Raw genomic sequence first — 27,260 nt, forward strand, 5'->3', positions numbered from 1 at the left:
AGCCATTATGCTATCAGTAATCTAGAGAATCCAATTAAACCAATTTCTAGTTATGCTGAAAGTATTTTGGAATTGTAAGGATTCATTTCATATCTAATAAAATAAATGCAAGTGGTTATGGTCATTACTGAGCCTTTGTTTCCTTAAAGTTTGAGCTATCCCTTCTGGTGGCAGCCAGGCTAATTGAACAAGTTTTCATCAGTAATCTATGACTTGTGTGTGAATGCTCATTTTCAGTTTAAATATTGGTGCCAAATTATTTGACATAGTTAGTAATTTTAGTAATGGTTTTTACTGATGTGATAGCTAACGCTAGATTCTTCCAAAAAAAAATATAATTTTATTTGATGGCAGTTTGATGTTAAGTGGCGAAAATTGTATTGATACAAGTTAAGTTGGAGTTCTTAGACATTATCATTTATAAAATAAGAATTTCAATTTATTCATATTATAGCTAGGATTTAAGTTTTTGCTAAGGGCAGAAACATGCTTAAGAAGACTTCTGTTTGCGATGTTTGATTTCTTTCTTTTTATTAACAAGTATAATTAATAAAACAAAGCTTATGACAGCGAAAAGAAAGAATATCTGTATTTAATACTGAGGCCGCGTTGCCTTCTGAATAGCAAATATTATAACTAACATGGCTTGCTGGTAACCTCCCAAATGCAACAACTGATAGAGTAGATGAAATAGAAATCAAACTTTTCTTCTATCCAGTTTTTGGGTTATTAGAGTCCAACGCTCATGAGAAAAATATAGACGAGGATTTTCCCATACAACATCATTGCCACTTTTGAAATAAATCATAGGGGTTTTGCTTGATAGGGTCAAATTCCTGGCTCCACCTAATAATTTTCATATTCTTTTAAATATTTTCATAGTTATGAATTCCATCATCATTTAATCGCAACTAAAACCCTACCGTGAAAGCTCTATTGATCAATAGTGGAGTTGTACTAATAATCGTGTTTATGCTAAATAATATTTTTTTGTACTGACCAATCATACTTAACTTTTATTAAAAATATTTTAGGAGTTTTCACATTGTTTTTATTTTGCCTTAGATTTGCAAGTGGATGTACATCACAGAGACAGCTCTGGAAGCTCTGGAGCTGATACGGGAAATTTGAATTCGGAAAATAGTAATAAATCAAAATCTGCCAACAACAAGAGAGAAAGTGTTTCATCAAGTTTTGTGCTAGAAGTGTTACAACAAGGTTAGTTAAATACCATGGGTAATTTGTTGGAGTGAATGAATGGTAGGCATTTATTTGGTTTGCTCATTCATGCACCCTTTTACTGGGGGGCCTTTGCACAATAAGCAAATAATATAATGAATGTCTAGAGCAAATTTAAAAAATAGAATAAGTTATAACTACTCCAACAGGAATTTACGAAAATTTATTTTATGAGACTCATATGCTTTATCTTGAAAAAGGTTTTTTCTATCAGTTTTAAGTTCCATATATGCTTGAATATGGAGGATCCGTATTGGTGCTCATGAAGCAGCCGCAGGGATTATCTTCTCGCAAATAAATTCTTAGCTCAGTCTAGAGGCAGGGGTCATCTTTTCAGCAGGCTATTGTAATCTTGCATGTAAAATTTTGTGATCTTAAAAACTATATTATTTTAAGTTAATGAACAAAATCGACATCCAACTCAAGACAGTGACTCTACCATGCAAGATATGCAAGATAATTACCTCTGTATGCTTAAGGACCAACATCAGTCACAAAAAGATGTTGATGATTCAGGTACTGCCATTTAATATTAAAGGAATGTATTGGCAAAATTGAACTACAGCGGCCTCATGTAATTTTGCTTTTTTTGGTGGAGAATGTAGCACTTGACGCGTAGATTACGAAACTATTTTTTTGGGCCGCAAATGATTAATTTTTTAATTAACTTCATTTTAAAAAAGTAATAATTTTAGGGGTTTAGTAACGTTTTTCTATAAAATAGTTCCGTCGTGTATCCGTCGACACCACTTTTTTGACGCGCCCCAGCCCCATTCTGTGCATTGACGGTGGGCCTTCTGTAATTGTACCTAGTGGCATCGTAATTAGTGAAATCGTATCAACTTAAATAGTAACAAAAATGAGAACAGGTTTGAAGCATTTAATAGACAGGAAAAGGTACAAGAGTTTCAAGGGTTGGGTGAATGCACCGAAGCTGCAGCTTTCAAAAATTCGAAAAACACGTGTTTCTCTTGATGTTTACTCCTGGTTCTGATTCCCCGTATTGGCGCCTGACGGCGCCGCGCACTCATTTCGCTCAAGCGCTGGGGGGCACGCGGCGCCTCCCCAACCCCACACTAAAAAAAGCGAAGGGCCATCTATAACGCGACCTCGAGGACAGTACCAAGCCTTACGCACCAAGTATATACTTTTAATATCAACCAGAAAAAAAGTGGCCCAAAAATACAAAACACCTAGAAAATTAACAAAAACTATAATTGATTTTATAAAGTACGGGAATATTAGGACACCGAAACTGTGGTGTCGGCGAACACACGACGGATATCAGTACAACGAAACACGTGAAAATGCCCAAAAATGAGAAATTGTTAAAACTACATAAAAAATTAAATAATCATTTGCGGCCAAAATAAAAAATACCCTCGGCATCTACGTGACAAGGAGGTCTATTAGGCGCAACCAAAATTAATATAAAATTCAATGAAAATGAGAAATTTTTTAAATTAAAAAAATGAAATCAAAAAATTAAATAATCATTTGTGGCCAAAATAAAAAATACCCTCGGCATCAACGTGACAAGGTCTATCCGGTGCAACCAAAATGAATATAAAATTCAATGAGGCCGCTGTAGTTCACTTCACCCAATGTATTTATATAAGGAGAACAACTTTTTTAGCCACTTTTTAGCGTTGCTCCTAATGTCCCTAAATCTTTAATAGTAAGCTCCTTTACCGTAAAAAATTAAGCCAGGCATCTTGTTGACCCTCTAAAACTGGTGTCTTCCAATTCGATTGAAGCGAATGGTGCTAAGTTCTTATTCTTCTTCTTCCCCCCAAACTTGATTATCTCAACATAGTAATTTTCCTTAAGTTTTAAATAAATACGTTCTTGATATCAACAAATATACCGAATTTTCTCTTACATAACCGTTAGATTTATGGGCTTACCACATGAAATTTAATTTTTATTACTATTATCATAAGTAACATAACAATAAGTATGACAATTAACAAGATTAACAACTAAACTGATTTTCATAGTTATTGCGTAATCAAGATGTTTTCTCAGCACAGAGCCCTCTAGTGTCTAAAATATGCAAGACTTCCGCTAAGCCGAAATATCTGGTTCCCGATAGGTAGGCACAATATTAGGCTAAAATGATGAAAATTAAAAAAGTTTTTCTTGGCGAGCATGATTCGCACGCGGGCTTCAAAACAAAACCTTGCGACTACAGAACGTGCTCTACGGTATTAGGCTTAAATTTTAATCAAAAAGTAGTCATCCAAAAGTCGCGAGTCCGAGTCACAGCTTCAAGAGAGTATCAGTGCCGAAAAAAGGTTCGGTTAGTAAATTAGCATTAAAGCAGTAGGAAGTGTCATACTTATTGTTATTATGTTACATATGCTATTATAAAATTTTGCTGACAATAATATTTAACCTTTATTAAAGGATTTTGATTACTTCAAACAATATTTATATTGCCATCGTATTTGAATTTTACAATTAGAGACCAAGAATTTCATATATTAAAGCCTTTCATTACAAGCTGAAATTTGTTTTTTAATTTTACTGTTTGGTATTTTAATTTAATTTGATCTTAAAATAGTTCTATGGTAAAAATACATGTAATTAAAAAACCAAAGCTATACAAGAAAACTTAGAGTTGAGATTAAAGGCAATTTGCTTAATCTAGCCTTCGATCATGATTAATACCATCTATACTACTGGTTCTAATTGTATTTAATTTTTAGCATTTAGGCCAGTGACTGATCTTGTTACTACTGCATCATCTCTGTGTACGTTAATTCAACACCCTGTTGCAGCTAATGTGGCCAGTAGTGCATCAGTATATCTTCCTGCTACGAGTGCTCTTAGCTTACCTTCTAGTACAAGCTCAGAAATTCTTCTGAAAGGAACAGGATCTGTTGAATTGGGTTTCATGTCCCAAGATCCTAGTGTAAGGGCGGCTGAGCTGGCACGAGGGAAAAATAAAGCTCAGCAAAGAGGAAGTCTCGGTGACAGTATTGGTGGTGATCGAGGAGAGCAAAGAATGGTGAGAAGAGCTAGAAGTGAACTTGAAACATGCCCTGAAAAGCCATCCCAGTCAGTGCCACCTTCCCATCCAGTGAGCTTAGAAATAATAAATCGAAGTAATAGCAGCGGAATTGGTCTAACTGGTAGAATTGCAACGCAGTCTAGCCATAGGCTCAGTTTTGAAGCTGCGAGACCTTCCATAGCAGATGCCATAAAACCAATCGTTGAATTAAGTGATGAACAACAATGGACAAGTAGTGGCACTGAAAACGGCCCTAGTGTTGTATCAGCAACGTCTACTGCTAACAAACCATTATCATTTCGAGCTCATCATCCGCCTAAACAACCGTTGTCTTGTAACACAGCAAGTTCTTCAGCATCTTCAACAGTTCCATCTTTAGTCAGACATAAGTCTGTAGAAACTTCAAAACCAGACTCTGATATGTCTACTTCAGTTTCAAGACCATATATAAGAGCTTTTTCCATGTCATCGTATAATAGACCTTCATACGGTTTAACAGATGAAGCATCTCATAAACGAACTCCGTCTTTTCCAGTTTCAGAAGAAAATTGTGAAAAACTTGTACTGGAATTAGATACTAGCAGTAGTAGTAGCAGTAGTAATGGAGCATGTTCCGTTCTACCCCAAACCTCCAGACTCTCTTCAGTGAAGTCTGAGGGCAGGAAAAGTTCCAAAACTCCACCTCGAAAGTACAGAGTAATATCCGTTAATGCAAGGGATCAAAAGCTATTAGAAAAAGACTTTGATCTTGCTCAAAGTAGCAGTAGTGACATCTCTTCTTTATCTAGTGAAACTTTGTCAATATCTTTACCAGATAGCAATGATAGCTATTTTACTTTAGTGTATAGACCTCCAACTTTGGTTCACTCTGGTGCAAGCAGGGTTGATATCGCTGACAGTGAAAAAAGTGATAACAGGCTGGTCCTCCCGGTACCTTTTCACTCAAACCAACCCCATCAACAGCACAGTTTGAATAAACGTCTTCAAGTTGATACAACAATTTGTGAAGGTGTGGAATCTAACCGAAAAGTAAAAATGCCCTCCCCAGCTCTGTCTGATGGAATTGATAATGGATTTGAATGGCTATTCCGTGGCTCTGGAGATTCTCGTATGTGTCAAAAAATATTTTTTATAGCTTTAAATTAACCACTAAAACCAATGTCTTGTTGGGTGCAATGATTTTGGATCAGTTGCGGGAATCTGAATAAAAAGGGGCTCTATTTCTAATTTATCTTGTTTACTTACTTTTTGAGAAAAGTTAAGGAAGATTTTTCAGTGCTGAATTCAATAATAAAGTTAGTGAAATAGTTTTTTAGTGCAGATCGACTTGGTGGGACTGACAGAAAGCATACATGCATTATGCTTATGACAGGCCTTTTCAGTACCAGGAGCTAGTCTATCTCTTTTATTTAATATCGATATGGTAATGTACCTGTACAGAATCAGGAAATGCTGATGCTAAGGGAAAAGATAAGGAAGAAGTGAAATCATCTGGTCCTCATTCGTTTTGTGCAATTCCTATCAACAAAAGTGCGCAACATTTGTCAGATAGTACTGGTTCTTCTCCAGATGAAACCACTCCTCTTGATGGAGCATCTGGTTTTGAAGCTATAGTGGCTGGAACAAGTAATGAATTAACTAACAGTTCTCAAGGAGCCCGTCCAAAAAACCGAAATGACACAAGGGGTAAGGAGTATGTTTGTTAAAATATTTCTTATAAAAGACTATCATAACTTCCATTCTTTGGCTAGTCCAGGACAGTTAACCAGCTCCAGACTTAAAAATTCTTATGTATAGCTATAATTAACATAAAAACCATAAGCAGCGTTAAAACCATTATTACGACTTGTAGCATTGTCATTGCATTTTTTACTAACGCCTAGCTATTGATTTTAATATTTTAACTGGAATATTTTGCCTAGTGATCCCAACTTGGAATTAGATAGGGTTTTAATAGTTTCTATTATATGCTAACAAAATGTTGTGGTTTTTTTAGGTGTATGGTTTCGTTGTGGATCTGAACGTAGTACATTGGCCGAAACTGTTCTTAATAAGTGCCTCCTTGACATCCTCACGAAGAACAATCCGTTGGAATGTGAACAGGAGTTGAAGAAATTAAGAAGGGAGCTGGACATTAAATGTGAGTAAATATTACACATGGATCTAATTTCCCAAATTATAAAATAAATAGCCAATTCCACTTGATGCTCGGTGTTGATTCCTTTTTACGCGTGTAATTTTTTTAAAATTGTGCTTATAGAATTGAGCTCTATTTTTTGGCTCTTATGTTTATTTGCTTAATTTTAGTGCCTGTAAGCAAACGTACTAAACGAGTAGCTAGGCGAAGGAGAGGTCCAGAGCCTCCACCCGAGACCTTGCTGCTTCTTCCAGGAACTACGACTAGTGACGATGGGTATGTATTTTACTTTCCTTTAGGTTACTTTTCCAGGGCTATTTATTTTTATTTAAATTAACTATAATGAAACTGGTCCGTTAACAGGGTTCATAAAGACCCTTAAGATATCAGGGAATGGACGCTTCAATAAAAGATACTCGGTTTTTACTCCCCTTTAAACGGTTAGAATGGCTAGCCAAAAAGTCACATATAAGCCAATTGGAGACGCGTTTTTGCCCTTATGAGAATTTTGCGTCAGATAAGAAATGCGTCGGCTCACGTGTATAAGGAACATACTATACTAATGTTAATTTTTGATAATATATTTTAAGGTGAAATATATAATGTTGCTAAAACTAAGTATAAGAAGATAATATTATTATTATTATCATCCTCTTATGGTATAAATAATTAAAATTATACGGAATATTTTTATATTACCGGGCAATTTTAAGGCTTCTCATGGAGGCAGAGTTAATTCATTTCGTATAAAATTATCTTTCGGAAAAAGATGAATACTAATTCCTTTAGAACTAAACGTATTACTTTTTCAGTACGGTATGCAACAAGTGTTTCCTTTTAACTAGGTAACTTTTTTTTTGGCATTTTAAGGCTTAGCAAAAAACCGATGTTATGTTCGAGAAAAGTTTCCAGCTTTCTAATACTTCAACAAGCACTATATAAATAGTAACTTATGAATCCTGGCTGTCGGAAATATTACTTCTTGGCAATTTCTGGGAATATGTTTTATTTAAGCACCTATTAGATTGGAAACAGAGAAGTGAGGGAAATTCCAATTTTTTGCTAAAAATCAGGGAAATTGGGGAAATTTATTGGGGTTCAGAAAGAGTTTAAATTTACATCAATAATTTTCATATAAAATTATTGATTTTGTTAGGTCTCATCTATAATAGTATGGAACCAATTTAGTATAAATATCAATCATGAAATGAGAAAACCTATATATTTTCATGAAAATATAAGTTAAGTTAGCAATGACATAGATGAATAAAAGTTTGCGACATCATAAGATCATAGGTTATCTTAAAACATTAAGTGCCCTTACACCTGGTAAAATCAGGGAAATATCCAGTGGAAAACCAGGAAATATCAGGGTATCTAAAAATATTTTGTTGTAGTTATTGATAGATGAAACTCATTAGATTTTTCATTAAAATCTTTACTTATGTAAATTGGTGTATACAAAATATTTGGTTTTAGAAATCAATTATAAAATTAATCTAGTTTTAAAATCTACTTTTGGGGTCCCAAACAATTCTGGTCATTGGTAAAACTCATTACAAAGTGAATTGGTTTTCCCTGGCAGTTAGTTTTTTACAACTACAACTTTTCCATGTTGATTTGATTTGAAACACAATACCAATTTCTTCCTCGACATTTTGAATTTGGTTTATCTAATCTTTGCCGGCTTCAGGAAGTTATCAATGAGTGTGATTTGGCACCAAACCATGAAAACATGCCTCAATACACTAAAAATGTATTGCATGTCCTACTCTGCCTACCAATGTATAACTTCATAAAATTAGATTGCTTAGAAATATAAAACTTTCTTCCAAAATTTTATAAAATTAGCAGGACCTGTGAAGGTACATGTTTTAGGCGTAAAACATTAGCAGAATAAGGAGATAATGGACACTTCTCTCTAAGAGATTATATTTCAAATTGTAATAATTATAATTGTTCTTTCTTCTTATTACAATTTGAGTAATAATGCTGTCACGTGAGTAAATGAGCAGTCGATTCATTAGCAGATGACGCGCGCTAAATACGCACAGTACATAAGTGTTGTATTATATTTCACTTAAAAGATAGCTTGTATGTCCGGCACCCCTGTTCATCAATGACGTAATACATTGTCTGCATATATTCCTTCTGAGCTTGTTAAAAAGAAATAGTCATGCTGTCTGTTGGGTGATTCCTTAAAGTAAAGTTGCTCCCTTAAATACGATCGGATATGTATTATTTTGTTTTATCCTCCTTTTAACTGATTAAAAGATTTATTTAGTTAAAGCATTCTATCTTCCTTTATTAATCCCAACAATAAGGAAACGAGATAAGAGGGTGCTTATGGACTTTGCATCTTTGGTGATCTTATCAAATAGTATTCTCATGGCGCAGAGATTTTCAGCTTTAAGGTCACCGCAAGAAAACTTAGTAACCTAAGGTGAGCTTTTCAGCTTTCCCTCCCAGGATACTAAACCTTTAGCGAGCTGGACTTTTCAGTCTTTAGTTCTCGCTAGAAGCTACCTCTGTAGAGCGAGGTGGCGGGAATCAATTTGGGCCGTCGAAGCAGGGCCGTTTATACCCAGGGCGCGGGGGCCGAACAGGTGGAGTTGGGGAACCCCGAGCTTGCGACAATATGCTAGCTCTGGAATATCAAATTGTATATTGATAAGATTTCTTATATGCGTATTGTTTAATTTAATTATTATTTTTTAAATCTAGTTGTTTTAACTCTTTTTATTCATAATTTGAAGTAATTATGGTCTATCTGCATGGTATCTAATGTTTTTTACGTTATTGCTTTCAGTGATGGGAGCAGCAGCGTAAGTTATGTATCACCTAGGAGGCATTTAGATCTTGGCCCACCTGCTTATTTATTGGCCAGTATTTTATCAACTCCTGGAACTCATTTGGCAAGTAATCATGATGATACATCTCCTGGTGCTGTACATTGCTTTCAAGATGAACATGGTAGGTTTTTGACACTCCAAATTCTGGCATTTTTATAAGTCATAATTTACCATGCAATTTTAAGATAATTTGTCTTAACATTTCTCACCCTAAAATTACTCCTCAAATTGTCATACTTTATGGGGTTAAGTTAAGTTTGCTCCCCTAATCGTTGATTCTACAAACTTACTAGAACCATTCTGCACCATTATGCACCACCAATACCCCATTATGCACCCATAAGGTTGAGGAAGAAGTAAAGGGGGGGCTAATATGAGTATAGCCCCCCACTTCATCTTTTCACAATGACGAATTAACCAATCATTATGCACCACAATCTTTATATTCTGTACCAATATCATTACAGATTTATTTAAAATACTAAATTATGGGGCCAGATTTACCTCACCCAAAATAATGTGCTATTCAAACGCCCATTACGCACCACAGTCTTCATATTATGGCCATACAAGTTTACAATAATAATTATTTCTTATCAAACGCACATATTTTGAACCACATTAAACAGTGCGCACCATAATAATTAATATAATTATAAATAATTATTATTATTACTTATTGTAAATATTTATTACAATTATTGGCAAAAGTAAAATAAAGCAACCTCATCTTGTTTTATAATTATTTTTGGCGGATAAGATAGAGTTTGACGCGGAGATTACGATGGTGCTAGGGTCGCGCGGCTCCACCCTAGCCCCATTACCAAAAAGGGATGGGCGTTCTGTAACGCAACCTAGAGGACAGTACCTAGGCATACCCTACCAAGTATTGTCAGGCGTGGGAAACATAGATTCTTAGAAACTCGCGGTATGTCACGTGGAGATTATGTGAATCAACAAAACAAAAAACAACAAGAAAGTAGCACCAGAGTTGTTCTGTTGTTGTTGTCTATTATTTCTTCCTTTATTAATTTTCTTCTTGAATCTGCAATCTCGGGAGAAATGCCCATCTTTTCCACAGGTATAACAAGCATTATTTGAGGGTTGGTTATCGCTTGATTTATACACTGGCTTACAATATGTTTTCTTCAAGTCCTCCCTTGTCTGCTTCTCATGTCTGGAAGAATAAGCTTTTACAACCATATGTTTATCTCCCTTTCCCTCATCTATTTCTCCTCTTCTTATACGTTCGTACTCAGCAACCAATAAGCGCTTAACATTGGAAGGAATAAATTCGGTGTCTGATAGCGCATAAGCCCGACTAACCACATTATCATACTCAGGAGGTAATTTATAAATCATTTGATATGCGATTTCATCATCGCCCAGTGTCTTTCCCGCTTGTGATAACTTGCCAGCCGTATTATTCACCCTCGCAATGTAACAAGCCATAAATCGGCAATGTGCCGTGGTGTGCTTTAAACTGTTACATCACCTCGAGAACCACGCTCTGCTACCAATTGTTAAACACATAACAATAAAAAACGCCCAAGGTGCTGTTAAATTGTCAAGGTTTATTAATTTAATAAAATAAGCTATTATTTACAGTATATACATGTTACTATAATTAGTTAATAAATCACTGGGGAGCATATTCCTATCTATCTACCAGCTACCATCAGTACCAAGAGACTAATCTGATGAGTTACAAAAGGAGCTGTTTTCCATTTGCCACCAGATGGCACTGCCTATCACCTTTAGCATTCTGATTCATGCACCCTAGATGTCCTAACATAATTAAAACAAAAAACGTGAAAATGCCCAAAAATGTGCAATTTTTTTTATTAAATTGAAAAATTAAATAATCATATGTGGCCAAAACAAAAATACCCTAGCTATCTACGTGACAAGGTCTATCAGATGCAAGCAAAATAAAAATTAAAATCAATGAGGCCGCTGTAGTTAACTTAACTCTGAACATCATATGAAAATCAAATTACTGAACTTGCCAGAACTGATTTATCCTCTAATCAGAACACATTGCCCATAGGAGTGCGTGTAATTTTGTCAAGACTAAATACTTCCCAAATTATAACTTTTTCATAGAACTAATTGATATATCGGAAAATCTAGCGTGATAGTAATTAAAATTTAAAACGTGCATAAACCAATTACCTTTGAAGATTTGATATACTATGCCTGAGCCATTGCATCGTTTCAAAGGTTAAATACTCTCGATATAATAGGTTATTATGTCTGTTTAGCATTCCGTCTAATTGACAAGTGGGAACTGTATGATGACTTGGCTAAAAAGAGTAAAGAGGTTTCAGAAACCACAAACGTTTCGCCCTATTTAATGTATTACTCAACATAAAAAGAGGAAGTGTAAAAGTAGACATGGACTCAGGTGGCCTATAGTGTAAAACCAAAAACTCCGATCATAAAGCAGCAATACAAGCTCGTGACTTCGGTTCATGTGTAGCAGCCAACAACACCTATGCCTCTGCAGTACAACAGGAACCTATAATTCTCTTGTGGGGGTTTTCAAGATATATCTTGGACAATGCACGCTGCACTCTTTCTGTTTAAGCCCTCTTCTTGTTAGCACTAACTCCCTCGCCCTCTGGCGTTTTATCCGTACCATGAATCACTCCCCAGAGGCCAGATTCATACATCACCATCTTCATATCATCCTTCCATAAGCTATTTATTGTTATCATTTAATTTAGGAAAAGTAGATGTTCTTCTAATACCTCATTAGGTTTTCCATCCACCATGTTGAAATTGCTAAAGGGAGAACGCACTGAGCCTTGTATTGGTGGTTAATAATGGGTGCCTTTTATTCAAATAGTTAGTTTGTAGAGTCAACGATAGTGGGGCCAACTTAACTGGTCTCATTTATGGATTATTTGACAATCTGCCCATGTAGAGCACAAAGACAAAAACACTTATGATTGATAATTAAAACAGACTTATATTATTACTATTGAAAGGGGGCAAGCCGCGCACTTCAACCCCTGTGTTTAAGTAAAAATTCCTATTCCCAACAAAAAGCTTAGAATCCGCTTGGCTGGGATCTTGAAGGAATCATGCGTCTCCAACCGAAGCATACCGAGATGCTCAAACTTTTGAGCCGCATAATAGTCACAGCTACAGAGAATGTGAGAGGCAGAAATTTCCTCCAGCCAGATGAGCCCTACAAATTGGGTCATCACTGACAACAGTAATAAAGCTTGAGTTGGCGATCCGACATTTACTTGGAGAACAGGCTGTGTATTAGGTCACGGGGGATGGGTAGAGCAGGTTCAGGCCTACTAAACCCAGCTTTTCCGCCCTCCTTGGCCAAGCTGGCGTCAGCCATTTCGTTTCTGTGATGCCCTTTTTGACCAGGTAACCAATAAAGTGGAACTCTATTTTGCGTCTCAAGATCAAAAAGGAGATCTAAGGAGCTAAGAAACAGTTTAGAAGTGATACAATACTGGTTTAAAGCATTAAGGGCAACCTGACTATCCGTGTAGATTTGGATAATCTTCCTGCGGTGCTTCTTTTTCAGACAACAGTCGGCACACTAGCATATGGCAGAAATTTCAGTTTGGAAAGAAAAAAACACTTATGATTGATTATTAAAACAAACTTAATATAATATAAGAGTGCCTTTAAGTTCGATAATTTAACCAATTCACAATGTTAATAATGCCATGCTATTAAATAGATGGTTTTTCTTTGGGTGGTGTTTCAGGTAATTGGTTGACATATACATTTGATGAAAACAGCTCTGGAGTTGCTCAAGGGCTCAGTTCCAATGCTTCTAATAAGGCAGATTCTGCAGAAGGAAAATGGTATGTACTTTTTGTTTTTGTACATTAGTGATATTTTTAGGCCTAAATGAACTGGCCAATTGATTTTTTTTTTAAAGTTATGGCAATTGGCACACAACTAGAATACACGTAGATGATATAAATAAATTAAAAAATATAATATAAAATTGAAAGAGTTATGAATACAAATCACTTTTAATTAGTTTTTGGTTAATTTTTCTAAATCCAATTTCCAATAATTGTGATTTTAATGTTTTCTCCTGTAACTTTCAGTTCTTGGTTTTTCATTTCATGTTTGAACGAACAAAAATTTTACTTCAATGTTTAGGGAAAATGCATCAAGACGTTCCTCTTCATCGGGCTCCACCGTTAATTTGGACAGTCCTGCTGCTCTATTACATGTCCCCAAACATGGATCCGCCAGCCTTCGCTATCGACACCTTTATATTCCGATGCATAGTCATCAGCCTACTCACCATCCCATGGATTTTGGGTCACCTATTTCTGAACTTATTCCTCCTGACTTTTCAAATCTATCGGGCTTGATGAGAGTCTGTTCTACATCTTCTGGAGTAGCTAGTGGAACACACGAGAGAAGCTCTGTCCATGGAAGCTTAGCAACTGAAGTTGATTCTCCTTTTATTCCTATTAACAGCACATCGCAAATATCAAGGGTGCTCCCAAATTGCTGGGTAATAAATTAATTTCTTTTTGTACGTTTCCTTTATTTCAATTACAGTATATTAACTATTGAAAATATAAGTCAGAATAACAATTATACAAGGGCTTATAACTATGAGTATTAAATGAACTATGATACTACGTACCTTAAATTTGATAGTTAATTATTTGCTCTTTAAGGTCAAAAGTATTCATTCTGATTCTTGTTCAAAACAATTTGTATAGTTAGTATTTGTTTGGTCATGAACAAATATATCATAGTTCACTCTTTATTATACAAAATGTTATGATCATTCACTCTTTATTAAATTGTATCATCTTGGTCGAGCCCTTAGCTAACTGACTTGAAACATAATGTTGTTGGGTGCTTTCAAAAATGAACAGTGTGATTTCACTTGGACAGAAAATGAAATTTAATATTTTGAAATGCTGCTCTTAACGCTATTATTTTTTGTAATAATTGTGCTCTAGGAACTTGAACTTCAACCTTAATAAAATCAACTGTTCTGTATTATCTAGAGTCTTGTACCGCGTGCCACTGCTACAAATCCTGGTCTAGATGCTGAAGTTAGTACTGGTGCTGATTCAAATATCTCCCAAGCTGGAAGTTCACAAGGAGGTACTGAGACAGATTTGATGTCCAGTTGTCGAATGAATTACCCTGGTATTGGTAGTAGCCATCAAAAGAAGCCAAGGGAATATTACAAATTTTGGCTTTTGCCTTCAATGTATATAAAAGTTGGATTTAAAAGGCTAGCTCTTTTAGCATTGCTTGATAGGTTAGTAATTTCTCGTGGAATACATAGTATTATTTTTGGTGGTATATAATATTTAAAAGAATATGAAACATTTATTTTTCTTAGGAACGTTAGTATTATGGAGAATGGATTGTCAATCCTGTTGGCAGTGCTGGTAGCTGCCTTGGGTGCTCTAGTTCTCTGTTTCAATTTCTATCATGATATATGGACCTTTATTTTCTGTTTTGTTATTGCAAGCTGTCAGTACACCTTGATGAAAGTATGTGCTTGATTTAAAATTAGTTACTTAATTGTCCTTACGGTTTTAATAAAATTATTGATATGTATGCGTGAAGACAAGAACCTTAAATGTTTAAAATTAACTTGTGAACAGTTGTGGTTCATGTACTCGTAAATTTAATTTGTAAGATATCAAAGGAAATGAACTTCATTGTATAGTAAATGAGCTAAGAAAAAAACTGGTGAAGAATGACAATAAAAATATGGTCTTACTTCTTCTCTCATTTACCTTTTAAGTTTTACGTAAATCATTTCCGTGACTAACGCTTTATAAACATTTTTGGATTAATTTTGTTTTATTACATTGAAGTTTCTATTTTGTTCTAGAGTGTTCAACCAGATGCAGCCTCTCCTACGCATGTAAGTATCGTTAAAACTTAATTAGGAATGTATTAATTTACCTAAGCATCTTAAGTAAAGCAATGAATATTATCAGAAGTATGTAATAAATCTTTTTATTAATGGTTAGTCTTCCTGCACGTGTTATATTTGATTAAAACACCTTCTCAGGCTCCTAACGTCTTAGGAAAATATGTATTATAAGTAAACAAATGTTTATAATCTCTATATTTAACATCATTAGTCGAGGAACACCATTGATAATGGTTAAAGGGCAATGCAAGTGACCATGCAGGGGGGCAAATTATCTTATGGATAAAAAGAACGACTGCGCATGCGCTATCTGCCATAGCCTTTTCCTCTGTAAAAAAAGCAGAACCATATTTGCCGAATTTATTTTGTATAAATGTGCCTCTCGCGGTTTTTACGCAAAATCCATGCATTCTTTAGTCGCGAAAATTGCCGAGGAAAGTGAAGTCTCCGTGCTTACCGACAAATCGGATCCTAAACTTCTACAAAATAAATGTAATAAAAAAAGATAAATATTCTGTCGGGGTATAATGATAGGGAAATTGTTAAGGGAGACGGGATATAGGAGTGTGTGTGGTGTTGAATTTTCTTAATCCACTGTGAGGCTAGCGGCAGAGATTTACCGCATCCAAGGACTAATGTTTCAACTTCCATTATTAAAAATATTCAATTCACAAATAATTTTATTCCAAAACATTGTTATATCAAAAATATCAAAGTTCAACTCTCGGAAACTAACCCAGTTCTTTTCTCCATAATAAATAAATTAAGCTAGGCCTAAATTCCTGGGTTCGTTGATTGAGAGCTAACTCAGCGAAGAAAATTGAAAAATTTGCGTATGAGAGTGAAATTGCGCCACGTGGCTACACCAAGGAGAATAAGGCTTTCGCGCTGTATAAAATCATCCTTGGAAAACCTACTTACGGCGGCTTGTTGAAGAAAACATAGTTCCCCCCCCCTGCATGACCACTTGCGTTGCCCTTTAAGGTGTGATGTACACACCTGCAGTTTGGCAGCAATTTTGCATCCATAAGAAATGGTCTTGAAGCCTTAAAGGGACATGCTTCATTTTAATGAACTAACTAATGATTTAATATATACTTCTGATATTATTTATGAAATTTTCATCCAACATTGTTAGTATATACTTGAAAACATTTTTGCTCTAGGGGTACAACCGAATTGTTTTATACAGCCGGCCCGTGTACTTCTGTATATGTTGCTTGCTGTTAGTGATATTGGAGACGGTACTCTCATTTTACACCTTTTATCCTTCAGTCTCTTTTTATGGAATCGTTTTTAGTATTGAAGGTATTTTATACAAATCCAGAGATGTTGTTACAGGTGAGATAAACATTTAATTAAATTGTATTAAATAAAAGTGTTTATGGCGGTAAATGTTAAAACCAGCATTTAATCTTTGGCTTCGTGGCTTTATAAATGTTCAAATGTTATTTTTAAAATAAGTCAAATTAATGAACTACTCAGCCATGAGTAAGGGAAACCATGGTATTTGCTATGGTTTACCCTAACTTGCATTTGGTAAGCAAAATTCAGCTCTAGAACCTAAGATGGGTACTGTTAAGGCTTACCTCAACTTACTATTTGACATACCTCACTTGCTGGCTCCATTAAGCTAGCCCTCCCAGGGGTGCAAATGTCAAATTAGTTAGTGCACATTATTGCACCCATCATGCGCCGTAGTGCAACACCAAAAATATTTTGTGCACCATCAGGGGAAGGTGGTAAACTCTAAAATCAAAGTGGAGGCTAAGTTTTATTGCACCCTCATAAAGAGATGGGAAATTTAAAAAAATGAATGTGTCGTAGTATCCGATATTGATGAAAACATGCCTAATCGAATGTACCAATAATGCAATACCATGCACCACAGAGATTTCTCATTGCACCGTACCCCTGTAGGATATATAATAGAATTTATTCTTTCCAAGCTTTTAAAAATGAAAATATTTGCCGGGGACTAAGTTAACGAAAGCCCCCCCACTTTCGATTTTGATAATTAAAACGTGACTAATCGAATGCACCCTCAAAGCACTACCATGCACTGCAGTTAGTTCTCATTGCACCACACTCCTTTAGAAGATTTGACGTATTTCAATATCAAATATCTTGGCATCCAATATTAAAATGTTAACTTGGGGGCTAGGTTTCCGACAGTCATACCCACATCTCATATTGATAAAAATAATTACCCCAATTGATTGCACCCTCAATGCACTACTATGCACTGCCGTTAATTTTAATCGCACCGCACTCCTTTTTAACGGATTTCAATATAAAGCGTTCGGAGCGCTCAATATAAAAATATTAACGTTGGGGCTAGGTTAACTGTAACATCTACGATCTTTGCTAACGTTGGAACAGGAAAGTCTTAGACGATGGATTACGGTGGTCTTATTAGCTGCTGAAACTGTGTAATGGAAAAATGAAGACCAAGCTTAGCTTCGCGGTTGTGCACAACATCAAGTGGCTTAATCCGAAGGCAAAGTAAAATGTAGTACTGTAACGGTTTTTGGGAAAACCGAAACCCTGTGTGTTTAGAACACGTTCGTAACTTAAAAATCCCGGGGCCCACGACCTTATCCCATTGAAATGGGAACCAAGTCCTTAAATAAATAGAGAAGACACCAATGTAATCAACAGAATTCAAATTTATTACCTTATTTCTCAGTGGACTCTCACTCATGGGAGAAAAAACAAAACCAATAGATCAACCGCTGTACGTGGCCCCGCTTGGACACTCTCAAACTGCCTGCCCCGAGTCCCCCGTCTCACCCTTTTATCGACGGTGCTGTTAACTAATTAACTGGAAATGAATGCAATCAAATAAATAATATAAATATATTTAATTGTTAGAACATTATATTTACAATGTATTAAATTATAACGTTAATACTGAGCTGAGGAGGGAACAGCCTTACTGACCCACGTCAAACAAGCAACTAACTTTCAGACTGCAAAGGCACAATACATAATAACTATTACACCTAACTACGGCAACATTAGTATACACAGCACTCACCACATCATTAGTAATCATTCCATAAGGTTAATGTCATTAGTTCTAGTTACATGGTAAAGTCCAAAAAGTCCAATTATAACACCTACCCTACTTTAACATACTAAAAAATTTAACTTGAACTGAGACACAATAATTACTTAGTTTACTCTGAGAGCGATAATAATTTTACAAAGCCTTCTAATTTCTCTCTATTTAATGATTTCGTAAATTTATCCGCTACGTTATATTTCGAGGCAACATATTTTAAACCGAACAGTCCATTAGCTAAATGATCACAGACGAAGTGGTACCGAACATCTATGTGTTTAGATTTATTATTTTCCACACAAGTTTCGCTATAAAATATCGCTGACTGATTGTCACAATGCACTAATGGATTTAATAGAGGTAGTTCAAAGCGATAGTCCTTTGGTAATGATCTGTGTAATCCAAATCAGTTCAGCACACCAGTCACTGTCTGAATACATAACTAATCTTAGTTCTGAATGTCGTTTATATATAAGTCCGTAACCCGCAGTGGATAACGCATATCTCAGTACTTGTCTAAGTCGCATCCAATGTTCAAAACCCGGGTTATTATTGAATTGTTAAAGCGCGATAACTGTGTATAATATATCGGGTCTCGTCTTCAAAGCTATGTATAATAAGCATCCACTTAATGATTGGTATTCTTGGATGTCTATTTCACCCGGCTTATCAGGGCAATCTTTCTTCGTTAAGATAATACTAGGGCTCATGGGAATGGAAACCGGATCTACCGCATCAATATTAAATCGAGTAGCTACCGTTTTAATATATCGTGTTTGATGTAATTTCATTGACTTGTCTTCCCGGACTTCAAAATCCACGCCCAGTAATTTCTTAATAGGACCCATGCATTTGACTTCATACCGCTGAGCAATTCTTGCTTTTATATCTTCTAATATTTGATGATTCTTCGCTATTATAGGTATGTCATCGACATACACAAGAATTATAGCCTGCCCAGGAATACAATAGACACAGTTTGTGCCTATGACTTTCTGAAAATCAAGTTTGCGAAATGTCCGATCCAGTTCTTCGTACCATTGTTTACCACTTTGTGGAAGGCCGTATAGTGATTTTCTCAGTAAATAGCAATGTAGAGCCGGATCATGAGCTTCAAAACCAGGAATCAAATTCATATATATCTCCCTATCTAGACATCCGTACAGGTATGCATTTTTGATATCCAGAAGTTCATGTACCCATCCCAACTGGATTACGAATAAGGCAAGGAAGAATCTGATAAGACTAAAATTTACCACCCGCAATATGGTTATATCCCTGAGCTACCAAGTGTGCTCTAAAACGAGTAATCTTGTCTTCACTATTTTTCTTGATGGCATATACCCAACGGCATCCAACTACCCTTTTATTACTGGGTCGAGGTACAACTTGCATAACTTCCCGTGTATGTAGAGTCTGAATCTCGTCATTCATCGCCTCTAGCCACCTGTCCTTTTTGGGTGACTTCATGGTTTCCGGATAATTTTTAGGTACCAGTACATCAGTACAGAGTGCTTCGAAAGGTTCTTCTGGTTTTGGTGGTATATCTACCGCTACTGGACCTGATAGTAAACTTTAAAAATTCTTCTTACGGAAATCAAACAAAGTGATGTCATGTGTTAAACCATTATTGCGAAGGTATGTTATAACATCATTACGAGAGCGTAAACGCTTTCCCTCAGGATTACGATAGTAAATGTCAAATCCTCCTGCTGATGTTCCTGACATTCTCTTGACTACTTCCAAGCTAAAACCATCAGGTAAAGTTTTATTGACTCGTGACTCATCCTGGACCGTAGTTTCAGATATCTGTTCTGGTAATTGGTCTTGCACAATGCAGGCCGGAGCATCGGTACTTGCAGCTTGTACTTTCTGCATCGGAGTATGCGGCTTTCCTACTGGTAACGTTGGAGATAAATCAAGATCATCAAAGTCTGTGAATGGATATTGAAACATTGCATCATCTCTTGATAATTTCAAATAATGTATACCGAGATGATTTTCATCAAAGGAGACGTGTTTACACTCTAAGACCTGGTTGTCCTGAGGAAATCAGATACGATATCCTTTCGTATGCATAGCATACCCCACCAGTATGCCTTCCTTAGCACGTTGTTGTAATTTACTTTGCCGTTTTTGTTTTGGTATATGCATAAATGCAGTACTGCCAATCCTTCTTAAATGTCTGGCGCTAGGCTTATATTTAAATAATATTTCAGCTGGGGTTGCGTTGCCAAGTTTAGAATGTCGAAGACGATTTCTGAGATATACTGCTGTAGATACTATTTCAGCCCATAATTTCGCTGGTAATTGGGCATCTTCAAGGATCGCTCTGACCATATCTAAAAGCGTGCGATTCATCATCTCTGCGACGCCATTCATGGCGGGAGAGTAGGTATTTGTTTTTTCGTGTCGAATGCCCTCCTTGCTACAATACTTTTCGATATACCCAGCGCAAAACTCCATCCCATTATCTGTACGAATAGTTTTGATATGGTGTCCAGTCTGCTTTTCAACGTAAGCTCTCTACTTCGTAAAGCAATCAAATACTTCATCTTTCTTTATCTTGATATAGATCTTCGTATATCTACTAAAGTCATCTACTATTGTAAAATAATATCTGGCACCGCCAAACGAAGGGACCTGAGTTGGCCCCCATACATCCATATGAAGCAACTCTAAGCATTCAGTTCTGTTGTAGATGGGTTCAATAAATATAACTTCTTTATGAATAATGAGTAGTTTATTTATTTAATTAGTTAAATTAGGCATAGTTAATAATATACATTTTACATACAGTAGAGTGAACGATATAAAGGCTTGGTCAGGAGTAAGACCACAAAAGAAAAACAAGAATGGGGACGCTATGATTTTTACAGGGTTGCCAACCACTAATACTAAATATTTCCCCAATGACGTTATGGCATAGATATATTAACATTATCACACTCCCCCTCTATGACATATCAATTTGAAGTCAAATTCGTAAATTTAATAGTGTTAAACAATGACGGAAAAGAGATTTAGTTAAGGTTTTCGTAAAAATATCTGCAGCATTGTCAACTGATCTCACATAACTCACATTACATATCTTGTCATCAAACACTTTTTCACAGATGAATCGATACCGAATGTCGATATGTTTTGAACGGTGATTTTCACGGTTATTTTTAGCAAGGGCAATAGCCGATTGATTGTCACACAATACCAAAGGTTTAGTACAATTTATATTAAAATCTTTAAGATTATTAAGAATTGGCTCGAGCCATAACAGTTCAGTTAGTGCATATGTTAGCGCTACATATTCAGCCTCAGCTGTCGACTGTGCAATAGATTGTTGTTGTACCGATCTCCATGAAATTGGTGTTGAACCCATGTAGACCACAAATCCGCAATGAGAGTGTCTACTGTCTATATCCGCACCCCAATCGCTGTCACTATAGAGAATCAGTTGCGGATTATCAATATGATTATAAATCAGTCCGTAGTTTGCTGTATTCAGTACATATCGCAACAGTTGTTGCAACCGAAACCAATGAACACGACCAGGGTTAGCATTAAATTGTGATAATTTGATGACTGAATAGAGAATGTCTGGCCGAGTGCATTGCGCTATAAATAATAAACATCCGATAAGTGCTAGATAAGGAATGTCTTGCATATCTCTTTTGTCTTCTTCTGTCGTTGGACAGTCCTTCTTTGTTAAAACCGTATTCTGTACCATCGGTAGACTGATGGACTTAAATTCCGTAATACCAAATCGTTTGCCGACGTCATTGATGTACTCAGTCTGATGCATTTTTAGTGTCCCATCATCTCGGAAGTCAAACATGACCCCAAGTAATTTCTTGAGTGGACCAAGATGTTTCAATGAATACTTTGTTGATAATAACTTGTATGCGTCCTGTATCCCTCCTGCGGTTTTAGCGAGAACAACAAGGTCGTCAACATAAACTAAAACTATCAAGCTGAGGGGTTTAAAGTAAACGCAATTCGTGCCATACAGTTTGAAGAAACCCAGTTCCTTGAAACTATTGTCCAGTTCTTTAAACCATTGCCGGCCACTTTGAGGTAAACCATAGAGCGCCCTTTTTAATTTCAAGCAATTGTGAACTGGATCTACTTTTTCATACCCCGGAATCTGTCGCATGTATACATTGTCTTCCAATGTCCCATATAGATATGCGTTAGTAATGTCCATATGTCCATGTGCATAACCAAAACAAACCACGAACAGTGATATAAAGAGACGTATGAGTGAAAAATTTATGACGGGTGAAAATGCCTCTTCATAGTCTATACCAGGGATCTGGCCATATCCTTGGGCTACTATGCGTGCCTTATAGCGAATTATTTCTCCTACCGAATTCTTCTTCAGGGCATACACCCATCGACATCCAATGATTCTCTCATTTGGTTTTTGAACCACTTCTGTCACTTGCCTGTCTTCTAACACCTCCATTTCTTTGTCCATCGCTTGCTTCCACTCGCGGTGTTGTGGTGAATGTATCGCTTCATCATACGACTGTGGTATCTTGACCTCAGTACAATGAGATTCAAAAATTTCAGATACATCCTGTTCTGTTATAGAAGTGATCAGTGAAGATGGTGTCAGCGTTTCCCTTGTGGAGAAATCAAATAAACCCAAATCGTAATTCAGGTTCTTTTCCTCAAGATATTTCCGCACATCTGGTTTTGATCGCATTTGTACTCCATCCGGATCGTAATAATATATGTCTTTGCAACCAGCTGTTGCTCCGGTTTTTCGTGTTCTCAGTTGTCTTGTCCAACCGACTGGTAGACCGATAACCTCTTGAGTGTCGGGTCGTACAAAATTTTGTGGTCCAGCCGTTTCGTCACGCAGGATTTCCGTTTGTATAGGTTCTGTTGCCTGAGCCATTTCCTGAGGTGGGTTGTCTTCAGTAATATCGTGTGTCGGTGTTGTGACTTCTCCACCAACACTCTCTTCCGCTGCCCAAAACATGACTTCTCTATCGTGATGAGCCACACTGACATTCTCCACCCCCAGTTTATGTTCTGCGAACTTGACGTGCTTTGTCTCCTTCACTTCGTTGGTATCTGGGAACCATATTCTGTACCCGTGTGTGCTCTTGGCGTAACCAACAAGTATACCTAGTTTTGCTCGACCATGCAGTTTGCTCTGTTGACGCTGTGATGGAATATGCATAAATACCAGACAACCTATGCGTCTCAGGAACCTTGCACTCGGTTTCTTTTCCCACCATAATTCAAGGGGCACGGTCTTTCCTAGTTTGGCATGTCGGGTACGGTTTCGGAGAACAACCGCAGTATAAAGTAACTCACCCCATAACGAATGAGGTAATTTACTGTCGTCCAGTAGTGCCCGGACTGTATTCAAGAGTGGCTGCAGTGTCAATGATCCAATTACTTGACATCGTCGTAGTTGACATAAATGCTGAAGCAATAAAAGCTCCTCTTTCAGGTTTCTTTGGGTCTTTATTTTGCGATTGTTGCGTTGCCTTCTTTCGACATTGACTTTCCCGATGACCCCATACATGGCAGAAATGACATTTCCCTTTGAAATATCTATTATCTTTTGTCTTCCCATCTGCCCGTTGATTACGTATCTGCACGGCATATGCATTCGCTGCTTGCACCACCGTCGCTCCTTTTAGAGTTGTTTGACGACCATATTCTGCAGTCAATTGATTTCTGATAGTAGTAGAGACAAACTTCGTGTCGTCAGCATCGTAGATGATAGACACCAGACTCTGATAAGTTTCCGGCAATGACCCAATGAGTTGGTATGAAACATCTTTATCGGTTACTGTTTCGCCAGCCTCCTCTAATTGTCTCTTGGCATAATTGATACGTCCTATGAAGGCCGGCATACATTCTCCTTCTTCATATTCTATGTTATAGAAAAGTTTCCTTAGTGTCCCAATGCGGGCACGAGATGATGGTTCATACGCCTTTCGTAGGGCTTCCCACATCCCTTCGGGTGTTGTCTCCCCATCAACTATACTCCTCACAGTGGGGTTTAAACCAAGCCCAATAGTGGCATACGCCTTTGATTTTCGAAGGTTATATCTGAATATCACGTCAGCTGCTGCCGTAGAGGCAGGTGGGACTTCAGTTTGGTTTACTATCTCCCATACACCTTGCCCTCTAAGAACCATCTCCATTTCATAGCGCCAATTTCTGTAGTTACTTGAGTCTAATTTCTCAACTTGGCCTTGAAACGATACTGCTCCTCCATCCGCCATTATGTCTATGACGTTCAATGTTAAGCCTAATTTAACCCTAACTCGATCCCGGCAGAGATGCCATTTGTTGTAGATGGGTTCAATAAATATAACTTCTTTATGAATAATGAGTAGTTTATTTATTTAATTAGTTAAATTAGGCATAGTTAATAATATACATTTTACATACAGTAGAGTGAACGATATAAAGGCTTGGTCAGGAGTAAGACCACAAAAGAAAAACAAGAATGGGGACGCTATGATTTTTACAGGGTTGCCAACCACTAATACTAAATATTTCCCCAATGACGTTATGGCATAGATATATTAACATTATCACAAGTTCTTCTAATGTCGTTTAGACTCTTATGCGGTTGCTTAGTACTTTTCGCCAGCTGACACGGAGCACACATTAGGAATTCCCCCTTCATATGATCGAGTCCATCTAACATTTTGTGGTTAGACATATACTTTAAATCAATAGCATTGATGTGTCCTATACGTGCGTGCTACAATTGAATATTATTATGCATACTAGTTGCAGAGCTATAAGCCTCTCTATCTTCCTCCGGGGGACCATTGACCAAAGCTTTAGTATCAAGTACATAAAAATTATTTCTTAATTTGGCCTCAAAAGCTGGATGACCTTGAGGGAAAAAGCCAATTAACCTTGATTCTTCAAACACACCCTTCCAGCCTGCATTATCCATGCATCTTCCCGACAATAAATTTTTCCGCATAGCAGGTGTATATATTACATCATTAAGATGTATAAAATTAAATTTCCCATCAAGTGCAACTTCCAGCCATATAGACCCACGACCTTCAGCTTTCGTCTTTCCCTCGCCTACCGAAACATCCTGAATCGCACAGGATTGGTAGGTATAAAACCATTCTCTACTATTACAGAAATGGTGCGTTGCACCCGTATCAATAATCCATTCTTGGGTAATATCCCCTGCACTATATGCAGTAGCAAACATGCCACCTCTATTCACGGTAACATCCTTCCTTTTATCTTTATCCTTCCCTCTCCATTGCCCTTCTTAAATCTGCAATCAGCCGCACAGTGACCATATTTGTCACAATTAAAACAAGTTCCTCTAAAACCTCGTTTATTCTCATGCTTGCCGTCGTCTTTAGGCCTAAAATTCGTATTCTTCGCCACTAAAGCTCTTGAGTTATCATGCAAGGTATTGTCCTTTGCTACTTGTCTACCATATTCTGCCAATAACATAGGCTTTATTACATCGGGCTTAAATGTTGCATCTTCAAACTGATAAATCTGCAACGCTAAGGGACTATATTCTTCGGGTAACGACCCAATTAACTGATAGGATAATTCATCATTCGCTACTTGTTTCCCTCACTAACACTTAAAGCAATCATAGCATATGCTTTTTCATCTCTGGCCTTAAATTTATCAATAACATCTTGGGCTACTGGTGCAGCAGTAGTACTAACAGGTACTCATTCCTTTTCATTCACAATTGATAAATAACCATAATGCTTTAATAATTGTTCCATTTCATATCTCCATGATTTATAATTAAGAGGATCTAGCTTACGAATGTGTCCAGATAGACTCATGCCACCCTCCGCCATAGTTGAAGTACGCAGTCAGCACGTGGGTTGTTTGTGGGCCTTTGATGTTCAAACAAACTATTACGCATTTCATTCGAAAACCACGCTCTGCTACCATGTTAACTAATTAACTGGAAATGAATGCAATCAAATAAATAATATAAATATATTTAATTGTTAGAACATTATATTTACAATGTATTAAATTATAACGTTAATACTGAGCTGAGGAGGGAACAGCCTTACTGACCCACGTCAAACAAGCAACTAACTTTCAGACTGCAAAGGCACAATACATAATAACTATTACACCTAACTACGGCAACATTAGTATACACAGCACTTCACCACATCATTAGTAATCATTCCATAAGGTTAATGTCATTAGTTCTAGTTACATGGTAAAGTCCAAAAAGTCCAATTATAACAGGTGCGCAGTTAACATAGATCAGGGAGCGATATGACGGTGGGGAGGCCGCTGCTCGGCTTCACGCCCTCGTGGAGAGCGAGCAAAAACAAAGGCCGAGAACTCCGCTCCATCGCAGTACCAATAATAAAGTTGCATGCTCTAGATTTACACGGTGTTACAGATAATAGTACCAAAACTTTTATATTTCTATGGGTTCCTACGAGTTTAAAATGTCAAATGAACCACTGTCCAAAAAAGCCTTATTTCAGAGTTACAAGCTCTCAAAAATCTCTGGTAGTTCAACGTTGGTGCAATTATTTAGGCGTGTTTTTATCAATATCGAATATTAAGGCCCGTTTTTGTTTTTTAAATTTTCCACCTTTTTATGGGGTTGCAATAAAATATTTTCTTGCAATCTGTAAAAGTTAATTGTAAATATTTAATTGTTCTTTAACATATGAGTTTTTTATCTAACCCTCTTGCTAATCAGTTGTTGATAGTAAGTAGACATTTTGTTGTTATCTAATAGATAAGGTATAAGTCCGATATATCTCGGTTGCCGTAATGAGGTGTAAGTTAGGTAGTTTTGTATTACGTCATCTTTGAGATTGCGATCGAGGGTCAGTCTCTTCCCAGCCTTAGACAGAGCATGTTGGCTCTCGAGTTTTTGGTAATCATTATGTTTTAAATTGTTTTGAAATCTCATTCTCAGTTTAATAAAGATGTTTATTATTAATAATCTTCGACTAGTTAATTCCTGAATATAAACCCCTAATACAATCGATTAGGCATGTCGTTATTATGGATATCGAATAGGGGGG

At 36.6% G+C, this 27,260-nt stretch overlaps 1 protein-coding gene across 2 annotated transcripts in view; it reads left to right on the forward strand.

Moving 5' to 3' along the window:
• Positions 1–27,260, forward strand: part of pcx (pecanex) — a 79,820-nt gene that overhangs the window by 6,057 nt on the left and 46,503 nt on the right. For both annotated transcript variants that reach the window (XM_090167881.1, XM_090167882.1), the window contains exons 4-16: positions 1,066–1,218; positions 1,636–1,755; positions 3,951–5,363; positions 5,696–5,941; positions 6,252–6,395; positions 6,563–6,668; positions 9,202–9,365; positions 12,984–13,083; positions 13,391–13,754; positions 14,263–14,522; positions 14,607–14,760; positions 15,108–15,140; positions 16,319–16,493. In XM_090167881.1, the coding sequence (XP_090024007.1) occupies positions 1,066–1,218; positions 1,636–1,755; positions 3,951–5,363; positions 5,696–5,941; positions 6,252–6,395; positions 6,563–6,668; positions 9,202–9,365; positions 12,984–13,083; positions 13,391–13,754; positions 14,263–14,522; positions 14,607–14,760; positions 15,108–15,140; positions 16,319–16,493 (3,432 nt within the window). The remainder of the gene's footprint in view (positions 1–1,065; positions 1,219–1,635; positions 1,756–3,950; positions 5,364–5,695; positions 5,942–6,251; positions 6,396–6,562; positions 6,669–9,201; positions 9,366–12,983; positions 13,084–13,390; positions 13,755–14,262; positions 14,523–14,606; positions 14,761–15,107; positions 15,141–16,318; positions 16,494–27,260) is intronic.

This window comes from Leiobunum rupestre, chromosome 3 (genome assembly GCF_980474605.1).
Source record: "Leiobunum rupestre chromosome 3, qqLeiRupe1.1.hap1, whole genome shotgun sequence".
NCBI classification, from domain to species: domain Eukaryota; kingdom Metazoa; phylum Arthropoda; class Arachnida; order Opiliones; family Sclerosomatidae; genus Leiobunum; species Leiobunum rupestre.